General features: G+C 63.1%; 2 protein-coding genes across 2 annotated transcripts; one reads left to right on the top strand and one right to left on the bottom strand.

The window, feature by feature from the left end:
• Positions 1-1944: 1944 nt before the first annotated feature.
• On the top strand, positions 1945-15428 carry BESB_051850 (uncharacterized protein; the record flags this gene model as incomplete). The annotated part of the gene is made up of 10 exons (XM_029363620.1): positions 1945-3822; positions 4083-5800; positions 5986-10351; positions 10836-10997; positions 11257-11333; positions 11702-11918; positions 12125-12523; positions 12816-13739; positions 14196-14930; positions 15327-15428. The coding sequence occupies 10 exons, from the start codon at positions 1945-1947 to the stop codon at positions 15426-15428; spliced, it is 10578 nt and encodes a 3525-aa protein (XP_029219543.1).
• A 1307-nt stretch (positions 15429-16735) lies between these two features.
• On the bottom strand, positions 16736-18229 carry BESB_051840 (uncharacterized protein; the record flags this gene model as incomplete). The annotated part of the gene is made up of 2 exons (XM_029363619.1): positions 16736-17452; positions 17846-18229. 2 exons carry the CDS (start codon positions 18227-18229, stop codon positions 16736-16738), a joined length of 1101 nt encoding a protein of 366 aa, XP_029219542.1.
• Between the last annotated feature and the right edge of the window lie 797 nt (positions 18230-19026).

Raw genomic sequence — 19026 nt, 5'->3', positions numbered from 1 at the left:
GGCCTCGCCTTCTGGTCTTCTGTCGAGAGCCAGGTTTCCCTCTGCGGTGTGAGGGTGAGGGGGAGCCTAGGTGAGACTGTAGAGCGTTCAATGCAGATCTAGAAACAACGCCGCAGCGCCTTAAATAGCCTAATGGACGCGTCAAAGCCCGCGGTTCAACGAAGACAATGAAGAAGCTGGGGAAGAGGCACTCACGCTACATGAACCTCGCTTGAAGATACAAAGACGCTTACAACAGACAGAAGAACATGCATATACACAATATTAACACGCGAAAGATTGCCAGACGCGTGAGACTCTGGCAGCAAAGCTGGTCAACGAAACTAGTCAGGTCTGGAGAGCCCGCGAGAGGCAGGCCCGCGGCGTCGCAATCTGTGGACGTAAACAAACCAAAGCCTAGTGTAGAAGCGTGTGAAAGAGATGGAGAACCGCCACAGACCAAAGAATTACGTGTCTTTCTCCCAACACGAGAAAGCAGGTTTTCCGCTCTCGGGGTCCATATGCACTCGCGTCTCTCGCGACTTGCCCGAGCCTCCCTTCCGGCTCTGCCGCGCACCAAGTTAGAGCCTCGACAGAAAATGCACGGCCCAGACCAAAATGATGATTGTTACCTCTGCATTGCACGAGTGTGCTGCAGCGCTGCTGCAATTTTCGTCGTACGATGGAGCGTTCAATGTCAGTGCATGTGAGCCTTCTTCTCTCACGCGCAGACGAGGACAGTCTGCGCTGCTGCGCGAGGCGCGTCCTGCGCTTTCTCGCCGGTTTCCAATGGCGGGCGAGCGAAGAGGTGGATCGAAAAGGGAGCGTCAAATAACCTTGAATAAAGCGCCTGCGCTTCCTTGGTTAATCGAAAGTGATCGCAGACCAAGGATGGGCAGTACTTGAGTCGCAGCTCAGGGGGCGGTTTGTCGAGTGCACACCCTGGGGGGCGCGGCGGCTACAGGACTAGTCGGTGTCCCATGCTGGGAGCGCTGTTTTCTGGCGGGAAGCAAAGCGAACGAGAATGAACTGATAATGTCTTGGCAGCGCTACCCTAAGCCTTCCTGCAAGACGGCATGCGTTGGATGTAGTGTAGTCGATGAATAGAAGCAGATGCCTGCCATCTTGTGTTTGGGTCTAAAACAGGCGTTCTGCGCGCCTTCGGAAACTCGAGCAACCATCCACCTGCGGTTTGCGCCTGGCTGTCCTGCCGGATCGGCGAGTGTGCAAGGCTGATGCATGAGCTTCCTTGCTGTCTAAATGCTGGACATCATTCCGCTTCTCTTATTCGAAGATGATTTCAAACCAGTTTCTGTTCTCTTATTCATTCCTCTTCCCGGACTCTTCTTTATCGAGGTGTTCTACAGTCGCGGTGTGTGATGGTGCAGACTGCCCCCCTCTGTATGCATGCATCCCGTTTTGTCTTCAAAACAAGATACTGAATCTACCCTTCGATTCGAACTCTTATGCTGCGTTTTTTTTTCTTCCGTTCCTGTCAGCGTCAGCCGACCCGCCACCCAGGGCCCCTCTGTGCTTCATCTTTGGCTTCTCTACGGTCGTATCTTGGAGAGCCTGACACTTTGTGGATCTGGAGTGTTTTTCCGTCCTTCCTCGTCGCTTCAGGTTTTCATCTCCGCTCCTTATCGCTTCATTTACCGCGGGGGTGGGCCGTGTGTCTCTCGCCTCCCTTTCGGTTCTCACAAGGGCGCCGTCTTGCGTTTCCAATCCCATCGACGCAGACGCTTTGCCGGGGGTTTCCTCTTGCTCTTGCGTCAGTTCAGGCAGCAAGTGACAGCTGGAAGGAGAGCGGGAAAATAAAAGGGGAACCGTGGGAGGTGAAAGCACACCTGGGTGTTACGCACACGGTGAGACGCGGCGAAGAAGCAAGCCCGCTTCCTTGGCTCAGCTCTGCCCCTTCGGTACTTCTTCGACCGTGGCGGTCACACACGCCCCCCCGAAGCTCCGATGTTCGAGTTTTTTCGTTCGCGTGTCTCTCCCTCTTCTTCCCCTTCTTCGGCCCTGTCGACGCGCCCGTCGACTGCGGCTGTTCCTGCAGATCCAGGAGGCGAAAAGGATTCGTCTCAAGGGACGCGCATCCCCCAGTCTCTGTCCTCTCCTCCTCCTCCGTACCCACTGTCTGCTTCCGCCTTTGCCACTTCCGCTTTAGCGTCCGAAGTCTGTTCGTCGTCTTCCGGCCCCTCCTCCGCATCGTTCGGCCTCCCGACTGCGCCGTCGGCGCCGCCGCTCGCTCTGCCGGCGCCTTCTCTCGCCACGCCCCCTCCGTTGCCAACTGCGGCCACTGACCCTCCTTTCTCTCCCTCGCTCCTGCCTTCCGCTGCTTCTCCGCTGTCGGCCTGCGATGAGCAGCTCCTCCTTCATCTTCACTGGAAAAATCAGCAGCTCGTCCGCCAGGAGGTCGAACAGCGCAGAGCGTCGCGTCGCCTGCTCCCGCGCTACGCGCCCAGAGGCCAGAGCGCTCCACAGCCGGATCTGGGCCCTTCGTCGCCTGCCGGCGCCTCTCCCGGTCTGCCTTTCTCTTGGTCCCTCCAGTCTTCCGAATCCGTGTCCTTCGGTGGCTCGTCCGCATCGTCGTCCGTGCCCTCTCCCGCGCGCCACGTTCATGCAGGCGACGGGAGAAGCCTCCAGAAGGCGGAAGGCGCGCCGCTGCGCTCGCAGTCCGTAGACGGGCTTCCTGCGGACAGCCTACCGAGCACGCAGGCCCGTGTCGGGGCGCGAGACGAACACGGTGTATCCTGGCGAACTGAGCAGGCTCTCCCTGCTGTCGGTCTAGCAAGTTCGACGTCGCGACTTCCTTCAGTGTCAGACTGGCCGTCGCTGCCGCGGCTGTCGCGGTCAGAAGGCCACTGGAGAAGCGTATCATCCCCGGCAGAAGTTTCAGCTGCCTCGAAGCCTCCCGTACCCCCCGGAAGGCCCTCGTGTCGCTGGGTGTCGTCGTCGGCGCGTTCTGCTTCTGCAGATCTTGCGGCCTCGGCTGCGCTCGCTTCGTCGAGTTCCTCTGTCTCAGGCAGCCGCTCGCGCGTGGTGTACGTACACCCGAACGTGCCGGGTGCGAGCCCGGACGTCTACGTGGTGGCGGCGGGGCAGCCCCGGCCGAACGTGCAGAGATCGAGCTCGTCTGAGGTCGTCGTTCCTTCTCAGAGCGTAGTAGTGAGAGCGTGTGGGGGACCGCCTCCTCCTGCGAATTTTCCTCCTACTTCTTTTTCTCTCTCTTATTCCCAGAAGGACTCGGCCCCCCGCAGCGGTCTGTCGCATCCCTCGCCGCGTCAAACGGCGAACCAGAGTCAGCCGGCTCCGCCTTCTGCGGGACGCCCCTCGCCCGGCTGTTCGCCTCAATCTCCTTCTCAGGCCTCTCCGTCTTGTGGGCCTGCTGCCGGCGCGTACCCTGCGCCTCCCACGATCTCTTCACACTCCGGCTCTTCGCTGTCTGCCGCCGTTTCGACCCCTGACCGTCGACAGTTGCCGGCCTGCGGTCTCCTGACGCCGGTCTCTCCCTCTTTTGCTCCCGCTCATTCACTTCAAGGCCCCGCGCGGGCGACTCTCCCGCTGAACGCCGACACGGAAGGCGCGAGAGCTCGCGCGCACGAGGGCAGCTGGTCTGACGGCGCCAAGCCGCTGTCTGTTTCGGCGGAGTTTGCGCCTTCGCCTGTGCGCGGCTTCGCCTTCGTCGGCCCTCCGTGGCCGCGGCGCCCGCAGCAGCTATGGGGCCCTGCGTCATCCTCGCCGCCTCCGCATCGGCCTGACGGGACGCTCGTTCATCCTTCGCTCTCTTCTTCTGCCTCGCCGTTCGCGCTTTCGCCTGAGTCGCTCCGTCTCCACGCCCCGGTGCTCCAGTTCTCCGGCGGTCTTTCCTCTCCCGCCCCCCCCGAGCGAGCCCCGCTGCTGAAACAGGGGGGGGGGTCGCGAGGCTGCTCAGTGGCTCGTCGCCTTCTTTGTCGCCTGCGCCTCCTTCCTCGGCAGTGGCTGGCGCGTCTGTTGCAATCTCGGCTTCTTCGATAGCGTCGGAGGCCCCTTCGTCCCGGCCTCTCTCTGGTCTGTCGGTGCACTCCGTCGCGTCTCCGTCTTCCGCGGGGGGCCCACACCAGGTGGACGTACAGTCGGCGCCTTTCGACGGCGCTGACGACGCTGCCCCCGGCCTGCTTTTAAGCGATCTGCAGCTCGCGAGACCGGCGTCTCCGCGTCCTGCGTCGCCCGTTTCTTCTTGGCAGATTTCCTCTGCTGCGTCGCGGCTGCCGCCGGTCCAGGTTTCGTCCTCTTCCTGTGGCACCCCTCAGCGCTGCGAGCAAGCCGAAAGTCCGGAAGGCGACCAGATCACAGGGGCAGTTTTCTGTCCTGCTTACTTGGGCGTAGACACTCCTAGGGGACAACGCGAGCAGCGCGGCGTCCTCGCAGGCAGCATCGGAGAAGGCGAGGCTGGTCGACTGGTGACGGAAGGGCGAGGCGAGCACCCTGGGTCGCGAAGTGAGGCAAGGCTAAGTCTGCGCGTGGCTAGGAGGCCCGAAGCTGCAGTCCCCCCCAGCTCGCAGAGATCTCGCTCGGCCCTGGAAGCCTCGCTCTCCGCCTCCTCTTCAACCCTTGCTGCGTCGGCCGCTGCCTCGGCTTCTCCTTCTGTGCCGTCTGCTGTGCGGTCGCTGTCTTCTGCTTCAACTCGCGCGCCGAGAGGCGAGAATCAGACAGGCGCGCCGGCCGCCGCCAGGGAGCTGTCGGCTGCGGGATCTGCTCAGAGTGGAGCTCCCTCGGCGCCCGCGAGTCCGGCCGGCGCGCAGGGGCGCGAAATTCGCAGGGGGCTGTCCTCGTCGTCGCTGCAGCGCCATCTCTCGGCGTCGCTTGCGTTCGTCTCGCCGCAGAGACGAGGGTCCGCTGCGTCTCCAGAGGCTGCGCCCTCGTCCGCGAAGCAAGGCGTGGCGACCTCTGCGCAGCGCGAAGGCCGAGGGGAGGCCGAAGGCAAAGCAGGGCGCCGAGAACGCGCCGCCTCAGACGTCGCACACGAGGTCCGCACAATCGTTCGTGGCGACGCAGAGAAGGCTGACGCGCGCAGGGCTCTGCTCGGCCGCTCAGGGGGCCCAGGTCTGGTTTCGCCGAAGAGACCACAGAAGGAGGAGACGACGCGCGTCCCGCGGACTGCGTCGGCGTTCTCCGTCGGCAGCCGCACAACCAGAGCCGGCCACGCAGTGGCGAGTGCAGCCTTCCGGGCGGCCTCGCGTGTGGTGTCCCGCCCGCTCGCGCGTGTGTTGTCGCCGCGCCGGAAAAGGGGGGCGGAGGCGGCGGACGACGAGGGAGGGAGAGAGAAGAAGCCTCATTGGGCAGGGGTGGAGACAGGCCCAGGGAAACACTCGCCTCAAAAGGACTCCGCCGGCGCAGGGGTCGCGACGCCTCGGAGCTTCCTCGCTGCGTCGCGCCGCGGGTCTGCGCGCTTCGCGTCTTCGCTCTTGTCTGCGTCGGCAGCGGCTTCTCTGCTGGCGAAGGCGGGAACTCCCGAAGCAGCTCGCTTCGGCGGCCTTCGCCTCGAGCCGCGGCGGACTGGGCGAAAGCGCGAGTGCGGCCGGCGCCACGAGGAGGTCGCGAGCGACAAGGCAGCTCAACTGGCGAAGGAGGGAGCGACTGGAAGTCTACGCGTCTCAGAAGCATCCCCGCGGTCACTGGCAGCGCGGGGCTCGGCAGCCACGTTCCAGGAACTCGAAGACGGCGGCAGAGACGCAGGCCCGCGAGACGAGGCCGCGGCGCCCGCGAACTCACACGCAGAGTACCTCGGCCGTAGAGAAGCTGAGGAGCGCCTGAAGGCGTTTGCGGCGTTCGAGGGGGAGTCCGCGGAGATCAGCGATACACACGAATACTTAAACTTTTGTCTGGGAGGACCGAAAGCTGCGGGGGGGAGCCCGCGGGGCCCGAAGAGCTTAAGGCGGCAGCGACTTTTTTCCATCCAGCCACCCGCGGGCTGGTGCCCGTTGTGACCACGACAGCCTCCTCGGCGCGCGACTCCGCACGAAGGTTCTGTACTCACGAGGAAGAAGAAAACGGCACCGAGGAGAGGAGCGCGAGAGAGGGCAGCGCGCGAGAGAGACGCGCGAAGGGCGACCGCGAGAAAATCGCCGCAGCGGCGGAGGACGACGCGCCGAGCGCAAAGGAAGAAGAGCGTTTCGAGCAAGGTAGGTTGAGTGGAGTTCACGGACGCAACCCTGAAGAGGAGGAAGGCGAGGAGCTCGCAGAGGAAGAAGCGGAAGGAGATCCGAGTGCAGCCGAAGACGGGGCAGAAGACCTGAGGGCGACGGAGGAGGAAGCGAATGCGAACGATCGGCGGGAAGAACTGGAGCGGGGAGACGCCACCGAGCCAGAGGAGACGGAGAACACAGAAGAGGACGAGCTGGCAAGCATAGCGGGGAAGCACGACGAAGAGGAAACTGAGGCAGAATTCCCAGAAGACCGGAGAGGCAGTCACAGCGACCGCAGCCAAGAAAACGGAAACGAGGCAGAGTCGCGCGGCTCTGCAGCACAAGCCGACTGTGGAGAGGACTTCATTCGCAGCGAAGAAGAAGGAAGAGCGGAGGCGCGGCGAGGAGATCTAGGCGTTGTGTCTGGAGAGGCCGTGGCCGCTGAAGACGAAGCGCAGAAAAGAAGCGGAAGCGACGGCGTGGCGCTGGGAGTTGCAGGCTTTCACGAGAGTGCAGCCGACGGAGTCCGCCTCGCGGAGACGATCGAGGTGCAAGGGCTCGAGGCCCGCCGTTTTCAAGGAGACGCTTCAGAGGAAGGAGAAAGCTGCAGGCGCAGCTGCGATCCGGGCTGCGCAGCGGGCGACAGCCAGCAAGAAGGCAGCGACCCGCCACGGGAATCCCTCGCGCGTGAGCAGCCTCTGTTGTGCCTTGACTTCTCTGCCACCGCGAACGCCACCATGTCGTTCGCGTCTTCGCCGCCTCGCTCCGCTTCGCCTCCCCCGACGTCGCGCGCCTCTTCGTCGCGCGCGCCCTCTTCGGTTCGAGCTTCGCCGCCTTTCTCATCAGCGCGCTCGTCGCCGGCGCGGCGCGGCTCGCCTCTGCGCCGAGAGGACGACGCGGAGGAGTCGGTGTTTGTCAGGTGGCGAAAGAACTTCGCCGACGCACACGAAGAACTGCGCGTCTACCAGCGCACACTTGAGAGTCTGTCGCCGCCGGTAGAAGGCGCCGACAGCGCCCCTCAGCGCCGGAGCCCGTGCTCGCCGCACTCACCCGCCACGCACTCGGCGGCACGCCCGACCAGCGGCCGCCAGCCTGCAGCTGTCGCTCCAAACTCGGCGGACGAGGAACCGTTCGAAGGGCGCCGCGGCGCGAGCGGCGCCCATCGGCCTTCGCTCTCGCTCTCGGATCTGAGCGCAGAGATCGTGGACGAGGCACTCGAGGCAGCCGGCGCAGCCGATGCCGCCGAAGCGGAGCCTTCCAGCGGTCGACCTGTAGAGAGCTTCTCGCCGCTCTTTGCAGGCGACACGTCGATGCCGCGCTCGCCGACTGACGCGCCTCCATCGCCCGCGCCTGCGACGCTCTCCGCGTCGCTCGAGCCGGCTCCTCCGCCCTCGCTGGCCGCCTCATCTTTGCCCTGCTCGTCCCCCTCCGCTTCTTCCGCCGCCCTGCCGTCGCCTCTCGCGGCCTCTGGTTCTCGCGCGGCCTGTTCAGCGTCCTCTTCCTCTCTTTCGGCCTCTTTGGCTTCTTCTTCCTCTGTGCTGGCCTCTTCAGCTTCCGCTGCGTCGTCTGCTTCGTCCTCCGCCGCGGCGTCGGGCGCCCCTCGCCCCGTCGGCGTTCTCTGGGGTCCGCCCGCGGTCGGCGGCGCCTTGGGCGACTGCAAGGCTGGCGAGGAGCCTCAGGCGCCGGCGTCGCTCGGCTGCGCCGCGGGGCCAACCGCTCCGCAGGAGCCTCTGGCTCAGATGCCGGCCGCTGGTGCGGCCTCTGCTCCGCTGCCGCTGGCGGCTGCGCACGCGCCGACTTCCTTTGCCTCTCCCCTCGCGTCGCCTGCCTCGTCCAGCTCGACCTCGCCAGTCTTCGCGGGTCGCAAGCCGCGCGAGCCTGCGCCGTCGCTCCTCTCGAACTTCTTCGTTGCGCGCGACAGACTTGAGGTCGCCTACTCGGCGCCGCCTGAACAGCTCACGCTGCCGGTCGCCCCTCCGCCACTCCCCCTCGCCGCGCCTCACGCGAGCGCCTCGCTCCCTCGTGCTTCCTCTGTGTCTGCGTTCGCCGGCATCGCGGCGGACGCCCCAGGTGGCGCAGAGGGAGCGCCCCCAGCAGCTGGACGTGAGGGCAGCACTCGCGAGCGAGGAGCCGCAGACAGTGTGCCTGGAGAAGAGGCCGCCGGCGATCACGACGAGGCGCTCAGGGGCGAGGAGACCGACGAAGAGGAGGCGGCTGAGGGCGGGGAGAACGGGGGTGCCAGGGTGTATCAAGACTTTGCGAGCGGGCGACGAGAGGATCCGGCTGGAGTTTCGTTGAAAGAAAAAGCGCTGGTGGCGGACGCACAAGCCCTGCCGCGACCTGCTCCTTTTTCATCGCCGGCGTTTGGCTGCCTTCCAGCGCATCCCCCAAGCGCAATCGAGCGCCAGCTGGAGCTCGTGCTGAAGGACGAGGAAGCGGCTCTGCGAGCCTACATGCCCCTCCTTCCTGCTTCCGCCTCGCCGTCGGCTTCTTCTGCCGCCTCTTCGGCCGCGTCGCCCAGCGCCGCAGCGGCGGCTGCCGGCGCGCTTCCTCTCTTGTTTGCGCAGGGGCTCGAGGGCGAGGAGGCTGCGGCGGCGGCCGCAGGCGAAGGCAGCACGCGGTGCTCGCGGCTCAGCGAAGACGACGAGGCATTTGAGGCGGCGCTGCGCGAGACGCGTCAGCTCTCGGCGCTGCAGCTGCGCGTGCGCGTGTGGCGGGGCAAGTACCAGAGCCTGAAGCGGCTTGACAGCGAGAAAGACCGCGTCATCCGCGAGCAGCTCGCGCAGCTGCAGCAGAAGGACGGCATCTGCCTCGAGCTCCTCGAGGCGGGGGAGGCGAAGCTCGCGCGCGCCAGGCTGGAGCATGCGAAGCAAGTCGAGGAGCTCGCCGGGCAGATCCGCGCTCTCGAGCGGCGACTCGAGAGCGAGACGCGCGCGCGGGAGGAAGAGCGAGCTGCGGCCGACGTCCAGCGCAAGGTGGAGGCGGAGGACTTCAGGCAGCGGAGCGAGCAGGCCCTGCTAGAGAAGGACGCCGAGCTCGCGCGTCTGCGCTTCACGGTCGCGGCGGGCGAGGGCGAGCTGCAGAGCGAGCGCGCGCGGGCGGAGGAGGCGCGGGCGCGTCTCACGCAGGCCGCGAGCGAAGCGAGACAGGCGCGCGAGGCGCTGGCGCTGCGCGTGGCAACACTCGAGGAGGAGCTCGTGGCGGCGCGCGCGGAACTCGGCCGGCTCTGCGACGCGCGAGACGCCGAGCAGAGAGAGGCCGCGACGCTGCGCGAGCGCGAGGCGGAGCTGGCGGAGGAGCTGAGGACGCTGCAGGAGACTGAGGAGGCGCGCGCGCAGAGGGAAGGCGCGCTACTGGATCAAGTCCACAGACAAGAGAAGCAGCTGGAAAAGCAACAGCAAGTCCTCAAGGATCAAGAGACACTCCTCTTTGAGCAGCAGGCCGAGCTCGTCGAGCTGCAGCGGAGACTCGACGAGTCGCTCGCGCAGCGCGGGGGGGAGGCGGCGGCAGACGCGGGACCCCGCCCAGAACGTGAGTCTCCCTCGAGCGCAGCGATCCCCGGCGAAGACGAGGGCGCGCAGCAGCAGAAGGGAGTTTGCCTCGGGGAGGGCGAATCTGAGCAGCTCATTGCAAAAAAAAATCGCAAACAGGAGAGCGACGGGCGCGTGGACAAGCCAGCCAGCGCAGTGGAGGTGGAGGAGGAGGCTGCAGAGAGAGCTGCCATCAGACAGCAACTCGAGCAGGCGCACGCAGACCTGCTGTACGCAGAGCGCGTGGTTGCCGCGTTCGAGCGGCGCCAGCGCGAACTTGAGGAGGAACTTGCGCAGTGCCGAGAGGAGCTCCGCGCGCATGCGGAGTTGCGCAGGGGCGAAGACGAGTCCGAGCGGGCGGCAACTGTCTCCAGGCTCGTTGAGACCGATCGCAGAGAGCCGACCGACGCGCCGGAGGAGGGCAGGGAGTTGAGCTTGTCGCTTCGCATTGAAGAAGAGTACGAAGCGGAAAACAAACGCCTCCGCGAGGAAGCCAAGCGCCACAGGGAGGAGATGAAGAAGGCGCGAGAGACGGAAAGCGAACTGACCATGCAAGTTCAGGTGCTAAAGGGCCAGAAGGGAGACCTCGAGGAAGCGACGCACGCCGCCGAGCGGCGGGCTGCGCACCTGCTCACGCTCCACCAGACGCTGCAGAAGGAATTCGCGACCCTGAAGGTGAGAAGCCTGAAGAGCGCGGCGTTGCTCAAGGCAGCGCCGAGAAGAAAGCCGCCAATAAAAGAGGAATGCGACAGACTACAGGAAGGAGGCAGAATGCGAACCGAGTCTGGGCGACACTCTCTCAAGGAGAGCATGAACGGAAGACCCAAGACAGAAGCGTGAAGAAAGTCGCCAAACGGCGAAGGGAGCGAAATGATGCAGCGTGCAACGAAGGCGCTGAGTAGTTTACAACACATGCCTTTTTTTGACGTTTTCCTGAACACACCAGCGCCTTCGTTTCCTCGTCACAGTCATAATAAGCCTGCTCCGCTGTAGATGTGCCGCCGATGAGTTCGCAGCTCTCGTTCCTTTGCCCCCTCCGCTTCGCACGCGCGCGGCCCTGCCGCAGCCGTGGGCAGCCGCTTGCGGCGAACTGCAGGGCGGCGGCTCTGTGTCTGCAAGTCATCACGCAGAGACATGGCTGCGGATTTTTCTTTTTTAGGAGGAACTGGAGCTCTACCGCCGCGCGCGAAGCTCCCCGGGCGCCGAGCGGCACGCGCGCGCGAGCGCCGCGTCGAGCCCGACAGAGAAGGAAAATGCCGCGGAGCTGCGGCGAGGGCGAAACGCGCTGGTTCGCGGCCTCGAAGCCTCTCTGCGTCAAACGGTAGGCGACGCAGCACGTGAATCGTTTTCGCCGGCTGCATCTGCGCGTGAGGGAGAGCGGAGTCGAGGGGATATCTAGCCGCCGTCGGGCGTTAGGGCCGCGCCAATTCAAGGCGTGACGAGTCGCCGGCCTGCGGCGCGAGGCCTGCGCATTCCGCGCGGCTTCGCTGAGCCTGGATTGTTGTGCAAACCGCGTGCGACGCAATTCGGGGCCGCAGCTCTGCATCCAGGGCGATTTGTGTCTGTCGTCTTGCCTGCAGAAGGACGAAGGCGCGGAGGAGAGGGAGGCCCTCGCGGAGGCGCGGGAGCAGCTTCGGCGCTCGCAAGAGGAGTGCAGGTAGGCGAGTTTCTCCGCGCGTTGTATATCTTTTTTGCGGAGCCCAAAGGGTGTGGCCTTCGCACAGTCCTCCTTCTGAGCGCCTCGGATCGGGCGGGCGCCTGTTGGTTGCCAAAGTTTCCAGCTTTCTTTGCTGTGTGTGCGTCGTCTCCAGAAGCGCCTTCGTGCAAAGTTTGCCCTTGTTCGCTTGGTGCCTGCTTGACTCCTCAGTTTGAGTCAAGGCGTCCTTTGCTTAAGGCTTGAACCTTGCATGCGTCGTCTCCGTTGGCTTTTTTCCACCCTGTGCTTTCCGTGACCCTTGCGTGTGCCCACTGCGTTCCTTACACGTGCTCGCCGTGTGTCTTTGGTTGGTTTTTCCTCTTTTTCAGAGCTCTTGCTGCGAAAGCGGAGACGCTGGCGGGGGCGAATCGCGCCCTGCGCACACAGGTGGCAACGCTTTCGTGCGGGGCGTCGGCTGCGGGCTGTTCCGCTTCTCACGTGTTTGCCTCGTTCGCGTCGCCCGCACAGAGCGAAGAGCAAACGCAGCAAGAGGCAGAACTCCGTCGCATCGAGGAGGAAAATCGCGTCCTCAGAGACGAGCTGCACGTAAGCGAACTGACGTGAGCGGCGCACGACCCGAGTCGCTGACGCATCGGTACGGCTCCCAAAAGGCAGAGTTAGAAGCGCAGGCTAGGCTCGTCGCTTTCTTCCCCCTGCTCAGTCTCTGCCTCGGACGCCTTTCTCACTGCGTGCCCGCCCTGAAGCTTCTTTTTTTGAGCGCTGTGCGTACACATCTCTTTCGTGTCTCGCAGAGGACGCAGAGCGAGGCGGCGAAGGCCCTCGCGGCGCTGGAGCGCGAAGTCTACGACGCGGCGCTCGCGAACCTCTCCCTGCGCGACGCCGGTGCGAAGGCGCTCGTCCCGCGAGGCGCGGCTTCAGCGTCTCGAGAACAAGCGCTGGCTGAGGGCGAGCCGAGGCGGCGGCGACCGCGGCCGCGGCGTGCCTCGCTGCCGCCGCTCCGAAGCGCCTCCGCGCTGTCCCCCGACGCCTGCGGCTGGGGGGCAGAGGGCGAGGCTGCCGCGAGCCAATTCGCCTTCGCCCTCGACTGCGAGGAGGACGGCAGTCGCCGCGCCGACGTCCGCGAGAACCTCGAACTAGTCCAGCTCAAAGAGGCGCTCGGATCTGCTGCGGCAAAGGAACGCATTCAGCACGTGAGCTAAGACGCGAGACACAAAAGTGATGCACTGCATGTTTTTGTGGATTTTTGGGGTGAAGGGGGGGGACGTGGGAAGGGAGCGCCCGGCGACGCGCAGCAACGCAGCGAACTTCTCGCGCCTTTTATCAAGACTCAGCCAGCGACCGGCAGCAGTTGACTTTTTTTCTAGCCAGCGCGGCGGCACGCGTCGGTCTATTCCACCCGCGGTCAGCGCGGAGGCAGCCCCGCGCAGCTTCTCGGCAGCGAAACTCGGTTCTGGGGCGCTGTGTCTCTGCGTGGCGATGCAGGCGCGCATTCGCAGCCTGGAGCAGCAGCTCAAGTCGCAACGCGACTATTACCATCGGCGCCTGGCGGCCGCCGCCTTCGGCCCCAGGGCCTCTGCGGGGGTCCGCGACGCCAGCGCCAAGTCCCGCCGACCTCCAAAGGCCTCTGCCTCCGCTGCGCCTCCTTCTTCTGCTTCACGTGCTTCGTCTTCCGCGCGTGAGCGAAGGGCGCCGCGGCAGGTGCGCGCGCTCGAGAGCGAGGAGGTGACACCCGGTCGCGGCTGCGAGAGGCGTCTGCAGAGCGCCGAGTCTGCGCGGGGCCGCCCGCAGGGCGCGGGCGAAGAAGGCGGGTTTTCCGGGAGCCCCCCGCCGCTGCGAGAAGCCGAGTGCGCGTGCTCAGAAGATCGCGAGCTCGTTGGGACGCTGCAGGCGCGGCAGCATCTCTTCCCGCTGCTATACCGAGACAACCCGGCTGTGGCGACGCTCTTCGCCTTCTGGCTGCTCGCGCAGCGACTCTACTTTCGTCGGATTGCGGCGTCGGCCTCTGCGGGATCTCTGGGCCCCGCAGCAGCGGACGCGGCGCGCGACGGCGAGCCCCTCGCCCCGCGCCTGCCGGAGGTGCCGCTCGAGCGCCGGCTCGAGCTGCTGCTGGCCTTTCTCTTTCCTCCCCCAGACCCCGCCGCTGCGGCTGCAGTGTCCCCCGGCGGCGAGAGCAGAATTGGCTTCGAGGACTTTCGACGCGCGATCGCGGCCGTCGGCTGCGCGGCCTCGGAGCGCGACGCCGTCGGTGCGTGGGCGGTCGTTGCGAACCCGCCCGAGCCGCGCGCGGCGGCTGCGCAGGAGGGACGAATTCCGAATGCCGGCGAGAGGCTGGCGAGTTCGCTGGAGCCCGATGCCGACGTCACCGCGTGGACGGTCTCCAGAGTCCGCATGCTGCAGAGAGCCAAGGTGAGAAGGGCTCCCCGGCGGGAGGCGAAGGGGCAGGGGGGGGGGGGGGGGGGGGGGGGGGGGGGGGGGGGGGGGATGGGGACGATCTGGCGGCGGGGTCGCGTGCATGTGGAGGCGGCTGAGAGACTGCGACAAGAGAGAATCTCCGGAGGGTAGAAGTATCATTTCGCTTCTGCCTCGGCCGGCGGATTGTGCTCTCGTCTCGCACGCCGCGGACCCTTTAATTTACATTCGGGCATCTGGACAATTAAATTCAAACTTTATTTTGTAAACAAGCTCTTTTTGGTTTTCAAAACATGCCGTTTGTCGGTGATATCTTGATGTTGTGTCAAAACAACTGACTAAAGAAAACACGGCCCTGAGCGGTCGTTTTTCTGCTTGATAGACACGCATGCGTGGGTTTTCCCTGTCTCGATGCCTGCGCCTGGCTTGGCTTCGTGTGTGCCTGTCCTGCAGCAAACGGATCCGACTTTCCTCTTCCTCGCGTACTGTGCGCTGACGCAGCGGCTGAAGCTGCAGAAGAAGGAGATTGCGGTTCTGTCGTCTAGCAACAAGGCGCTGTTGAACGCGGCGCAGGAGCAGCAGGACATCCTGCGGCAGCAGCGGGAACTCGACGCCGAGAAGCGCAGAGAAGAGCGCGAGATGTATGAGCGAAAGCTTAACCTGTATCTCGCCGAAGCGCTTAAACAGCAGCACAAGGAGCACCAGCGCGAGCTGGCGCTGCTGCGGCACCAGCAGGCGCCGACGCCCCCCCCTCCGCTGCCTTCTCCCTACTCGGCTTGGCAGTCCGCGGTCGAGGGCGTGGAGCCGCGCGAGACGGGGAGACTGCGAGAGGTGCGCGAACGACGAGCGGAAGCGAAGGCGCAGATGGAAAACCTGAAAAGCTCCTTCCAAGACGCTTTCGCGCCGCCGTCGCCGCACCCTTCGCCGACTCTTCCGCAGCCCGTTTCAACTTCTTCGGCCTACGCTGGCCTCCTGCGCGAGACGAACGAGGCGCTCTGCCACCAGCTGCACCTGCTGAAGGAGAACGTTGAGCTTCGGGAGACACTGCTCCGCCCCGGCTCGGAATTTAAGCCGAACGAACATGACCGGCGCAGGGGCGACGTGCCCGAGGCAGATCGAGAGGGGAGAGGAGGGGGAGGAGAAATTGCGGACGCCTACACCAGAGAGAAAACGCAAAGGCACCCTCAGGTCGGAGTTCTCATCTAAAAGAAGGCCTTTCTTCACTCTTTCGCGGATAGTGTATAGTCAGAGTCGATAGTCACTTTTAGGGGGGGGGAGGGGGGGGGCACGACGTAGCTGTGGACTTCTTCTTCGTGCTGCCTGCTTTGTACGAAGGTTAAAGCAACGGGATTCGCCCAGGAGCGTCTGTCTTCTAGTGTGTTGCTCCTCGAATAGTATCTGCAATGGAGGCGCGACAAGGTCGCGGATATCGCCTGTCTTGCGCTTGTCTTTCCCTCTGCTTCTCGTGGTGACGAGGTTTCGGCGTCGAGGATCTGCAGTCGCATGCAGCTTTGCGTAGGTTTTTCTCCGCATCCTCGAAGCTGTATCGTCAAGACTTGAGTCTCTGTGTTTTGTTGTCTGCAGGCTGTGTTGGCGATGCTCGACGCGCAGCTAGACGTGCTGAGCCGCGACGTGGAGGGGACGGTGCAGGCGCGCACGGGATGCACACCCAAGAACCAAAAATAGAAAAAAACTGTCTCAAGTATCAGAAAAAACTGCAGAAAAATCCTCGCCCGCGGGTCAGCGTGCGAAGGTGCGGAGAAGGTCTCTGGCTTCTCAACGCAGGCGCCTGGTGGAATCGGCGTTAGCTGCCACTTCAGGTCGGGAAAATTATTTTTCAATTTGAAAGCCTGAATTGAATCTACGACTCTGGCGTGCGGCAGGTGTATGCGTTTGGATTTTTTTCCGTGTTTGATTCAGGAAGGACACAGTGAAACCGCGGGACACTTCGTCACTCGTCTCTGAAAAAATATCTTTCAACAGTTGGCAGAGTCTTCGCAGTGTGAGGCACTCTCTGTGCTTCTCTCTAAAGTGCTTGCCGAAGAGAAACGCTAGTTGGAAAGAGTCTTTCGAATGCATTAGACGCCCTACCGCTGTATAATCGCTTCTATACTCCACATACCTCCATATGTATATATATATTGGCGTCGTTCCTAGGCATTCTCGGACGCGTCGCCAATAGTTAGAAGCGGATTTTTGCAAAGCCACTTTCGTGAGTAACGGTAGAAACGAAGCGAGCGTTCAGAGAGAAAAGGTGATAGCGCAGATTGTAATGCTGAGAAGAGAGCAAGGCACCAGGCGCCGCGAGTTGGCGTTTCGTTCCTGCCTCGAAGCAGTGGTTGACGAGCGACAAGGCTGATGAAAGTCAAACTTCGAGTTCCTTGAAGAGCTGCTGGGCTCCCTCAACGCCTCGTCGGCGCTATGCCTTGCAGCGGTCTCACACAAACAACAAAACCAGAAAAAAATGCAGGACATAAGTTTGCCTCCTGGGCACACACATTAATTGTACGGACAACGTAGACCGCGGAGAGGCGGCAACTGCTGAAATGCTAGAGACTAAAGCGGCGATGACTATTGACACCTGCATGGATAGGGGTTTTCTTGTGGAATGCAGGGCCTGGAACCTCCCGCCGTAGCATGGAAGCCAGCTAGTCTCTGGGAAGCGCTCGAAACATTTCACTCTCTCGTCTTCATTGTGTGAGCACACCCGCGACCAGGAGCGACGGCTCCGACTTGAAAGCGCTCTCGATGGCCGGCCCCAGTTGCGTCTGCGTGTCGTCTTCATTCTTTATTGTCTCTCTCTGGGCAAAGCCCCGCTCCTCAGACGGATGGGCTGCGGTCCTCGCCTTCCGCTTCGATGCCGAAGCCGCCGCCGTCTCCTCCCTCTCTTTCTCTCTCAGAATTCCTTCTCTTTCTCTCTCTGCACTCCCCTCTCTCTCGCTGCGTGTTTTCGTTTGTCTCCGTTTTTCACTGCGTTTGCCGTCGCGTCGCTCCTACGCGCCGAGGCCTTCCCTGCGGAGTTCGCTGGCGGCGGCGTTCCGCGAGGTCAGCTTCCGCCTGCGTCCCCAGAGGATGACGCTGAAGCGCGGGCCTACCACTCGGTTGCGGACGGCAGGCACTCCGTGTTTGAAGGCCTTGTTCACGTCTGCGGTGAAGGCGAAGACGTCGCCGTTGTGCTGGGGGAAGGTGAAGCGGAAGCTGTCGTTTGTGTCGTGGACGAACTCGAGCTCCCGCGAGGCGCCGAAGGAGGCGCCCACAGTGATGTCTTCCTGCAGGTGCGTCGTCGGCGAATACGCGTGCGAGTCCTTGTGCAGAGGCTTCCAGTGCGCGCCGTCCATGTAGAGATTCATCCGCGTCGCGTAGACATCCACGTCGAAGTGTGCACTCAGCTGCGCTATTAGTCGCCGAAACGTCGCAGAAAACGAAGGATTTTCGTGCTTCAAGTGGCGCGACCACGCGACCGCCCCGGTAAACGGCAAAAGCGCAGCAGCCGAATCGGCAGACGCGGCCCCAGACGTGGACGCCTCAGAGGTCTCCGCAGCCGCGCCCGCCGCGCCTAAGCTCGCACCGCTCTCAGCTGCCTCGCGCTCCGCCGTGTCGGTCTCCCCTGCGTACCGCTCGACTTCGCGGAGGAGGCTGTTGAAGATGGAGAAATCTCCTTTGGCGCAGAAGAAGTTCGGGAGGTAAATCGAGCCTCCGTCTAGCGCTTTCTGGGCGAAGCATCAGAGGGAGACACACACGAAACCGCATCTTTGGCACACAGGGGCGCACTGGCGTCGCCTCACGCACACACCCGACCATTCACAATCTCGGCGGCTTGCTGAGGACTTTAGGTTTGAACCCGGAGGTCAGGTGCGCGGCCCCGGGACTAGCAGTACGCACGCGAGAGGGACTTTAGAGACGAGATCGGAGTCCAGTGAAGCAAGAAGCAGCGGCGAACGGGCTGGCGAGAGCCTTCATCCTCTTCCCACGCAGACTCCACGCATGTGAAAAAAGTCGAGAGAGAGAGAGGCGCATCCGCGTGTGGTTGGTCTGCATGTCCAAGAGGTTTTAGGCTGCGGCTTCGGGCGCTGAAATCGGACTACGCTGTCTTCCTCGCTCACTTTGAAGGCGATGTGTGTGCTGGAGTCGCACAGAGCGTATTCGCTCTTCTTCACCACGGCGCGGCAGGCGTACAAAGCTCCTTCGTTTTCTTTCTTTGTCTCGCCTCCAGCATTCGACTTCGCCAGTCGCTGCCGAGAGAAGAACCCCGCGGTGTCTTCCTGCGCAGGCGCAAACGAAGTTGGCGCGCCTTTTGAGGGCTGAACTCCGCTCGCGACGCACGCGGTCTGCGCCGAGTCTCTCGGGACAGAAGACGCAGCAGATGAAGAGACAGGAGAAGAAGCAGAAGAGGCAGAAGAAGCAGAAGAGGCAGAAGAGGAGGCCGACTGAGAGGAAAAGGAGGATGGAGCGTCCGCGCGCTTGTCCTTTCGCCAGCGTCCCTTCATCTTGCGGACTTGGGATGGCAGGACGAACGCAGAGCACAAAAGGGACACAGTAGGGGACTAGGCAATAAAGGGTTCTTTTTTTTGTCGTCTTTCAAGATAGTTTATCCGCGTATAGCTTGTCTTCTCGCGCGGACGGCCGCCTTGGGCCTCGCTACGCAGGCGCCGGCCGAGGGAGAGGGACGCTCTCGGGGAGAGAGAGCAGGGGAAGAAAAGATACGAGGAAGCTGACAGAAGAAAAGAGAACTCCTCACGAGCTCCAGTCGCGGACGCCGAGGAGACCGAAGCTTCACGCGTTGTTCGCTCTGAAAAACTGGAAGAGTGAAGAAGATAGTCAATCCCCGTTCTTCTTCATTCTCCCTTTCCCTATGAGAAAGGAGAAGACATGCAAATCGCACGCTGGCTAAACCTAAGAGAAGAAAAGCAGGTTCCAGCGAGAAATACCCAGAAGGAACCGACACTACCCCGCTCCGAAAGCATCAGCACACGGGACGCATGTGGAAGAAGAGAATTTTCGAGCGGTCTGGGACTTTCACACAAGAATCCTGCAAGGGCCGACACAGAGACACGCACAGTGCATGGACAAGCAGCTTACGAGAAAAATCGCACCGGAAATCTTGCAGGCGAGAGAGGACTTTCATCATCTACCGGGAAAATCACTATCATTCAGACAAGTAAAATAGCAACAATCTGAATGTGCCTCACTCGAGTCGATATTCGGTCGATATTCGCCTCGCAGTTTCGCGAGGAACGGACGATGTGTTTCGTCGATGTTTCAACAGACATCCAGCACGTGAATC

Source organism: Besnoitia besnoiti, chromosome IV, assembly GCF_002563875.1.
Source record: "Besnoitia besnoiti strain Bb-Ger1 chromosome IV, whole genome shotgun sequence".
Lineage (NCBI taxonomy): Eukaryota > Apicomplexa > Conoidasida > Eucoccidiorida > Sarcocystidae > Besnoitia > Besnoitia besnoiti.
The sequence above is the reverse complement of the archived record's forward strand: the minus strand, read 5'-3'. Positions and strand labels throughout refer to the sequence as shown.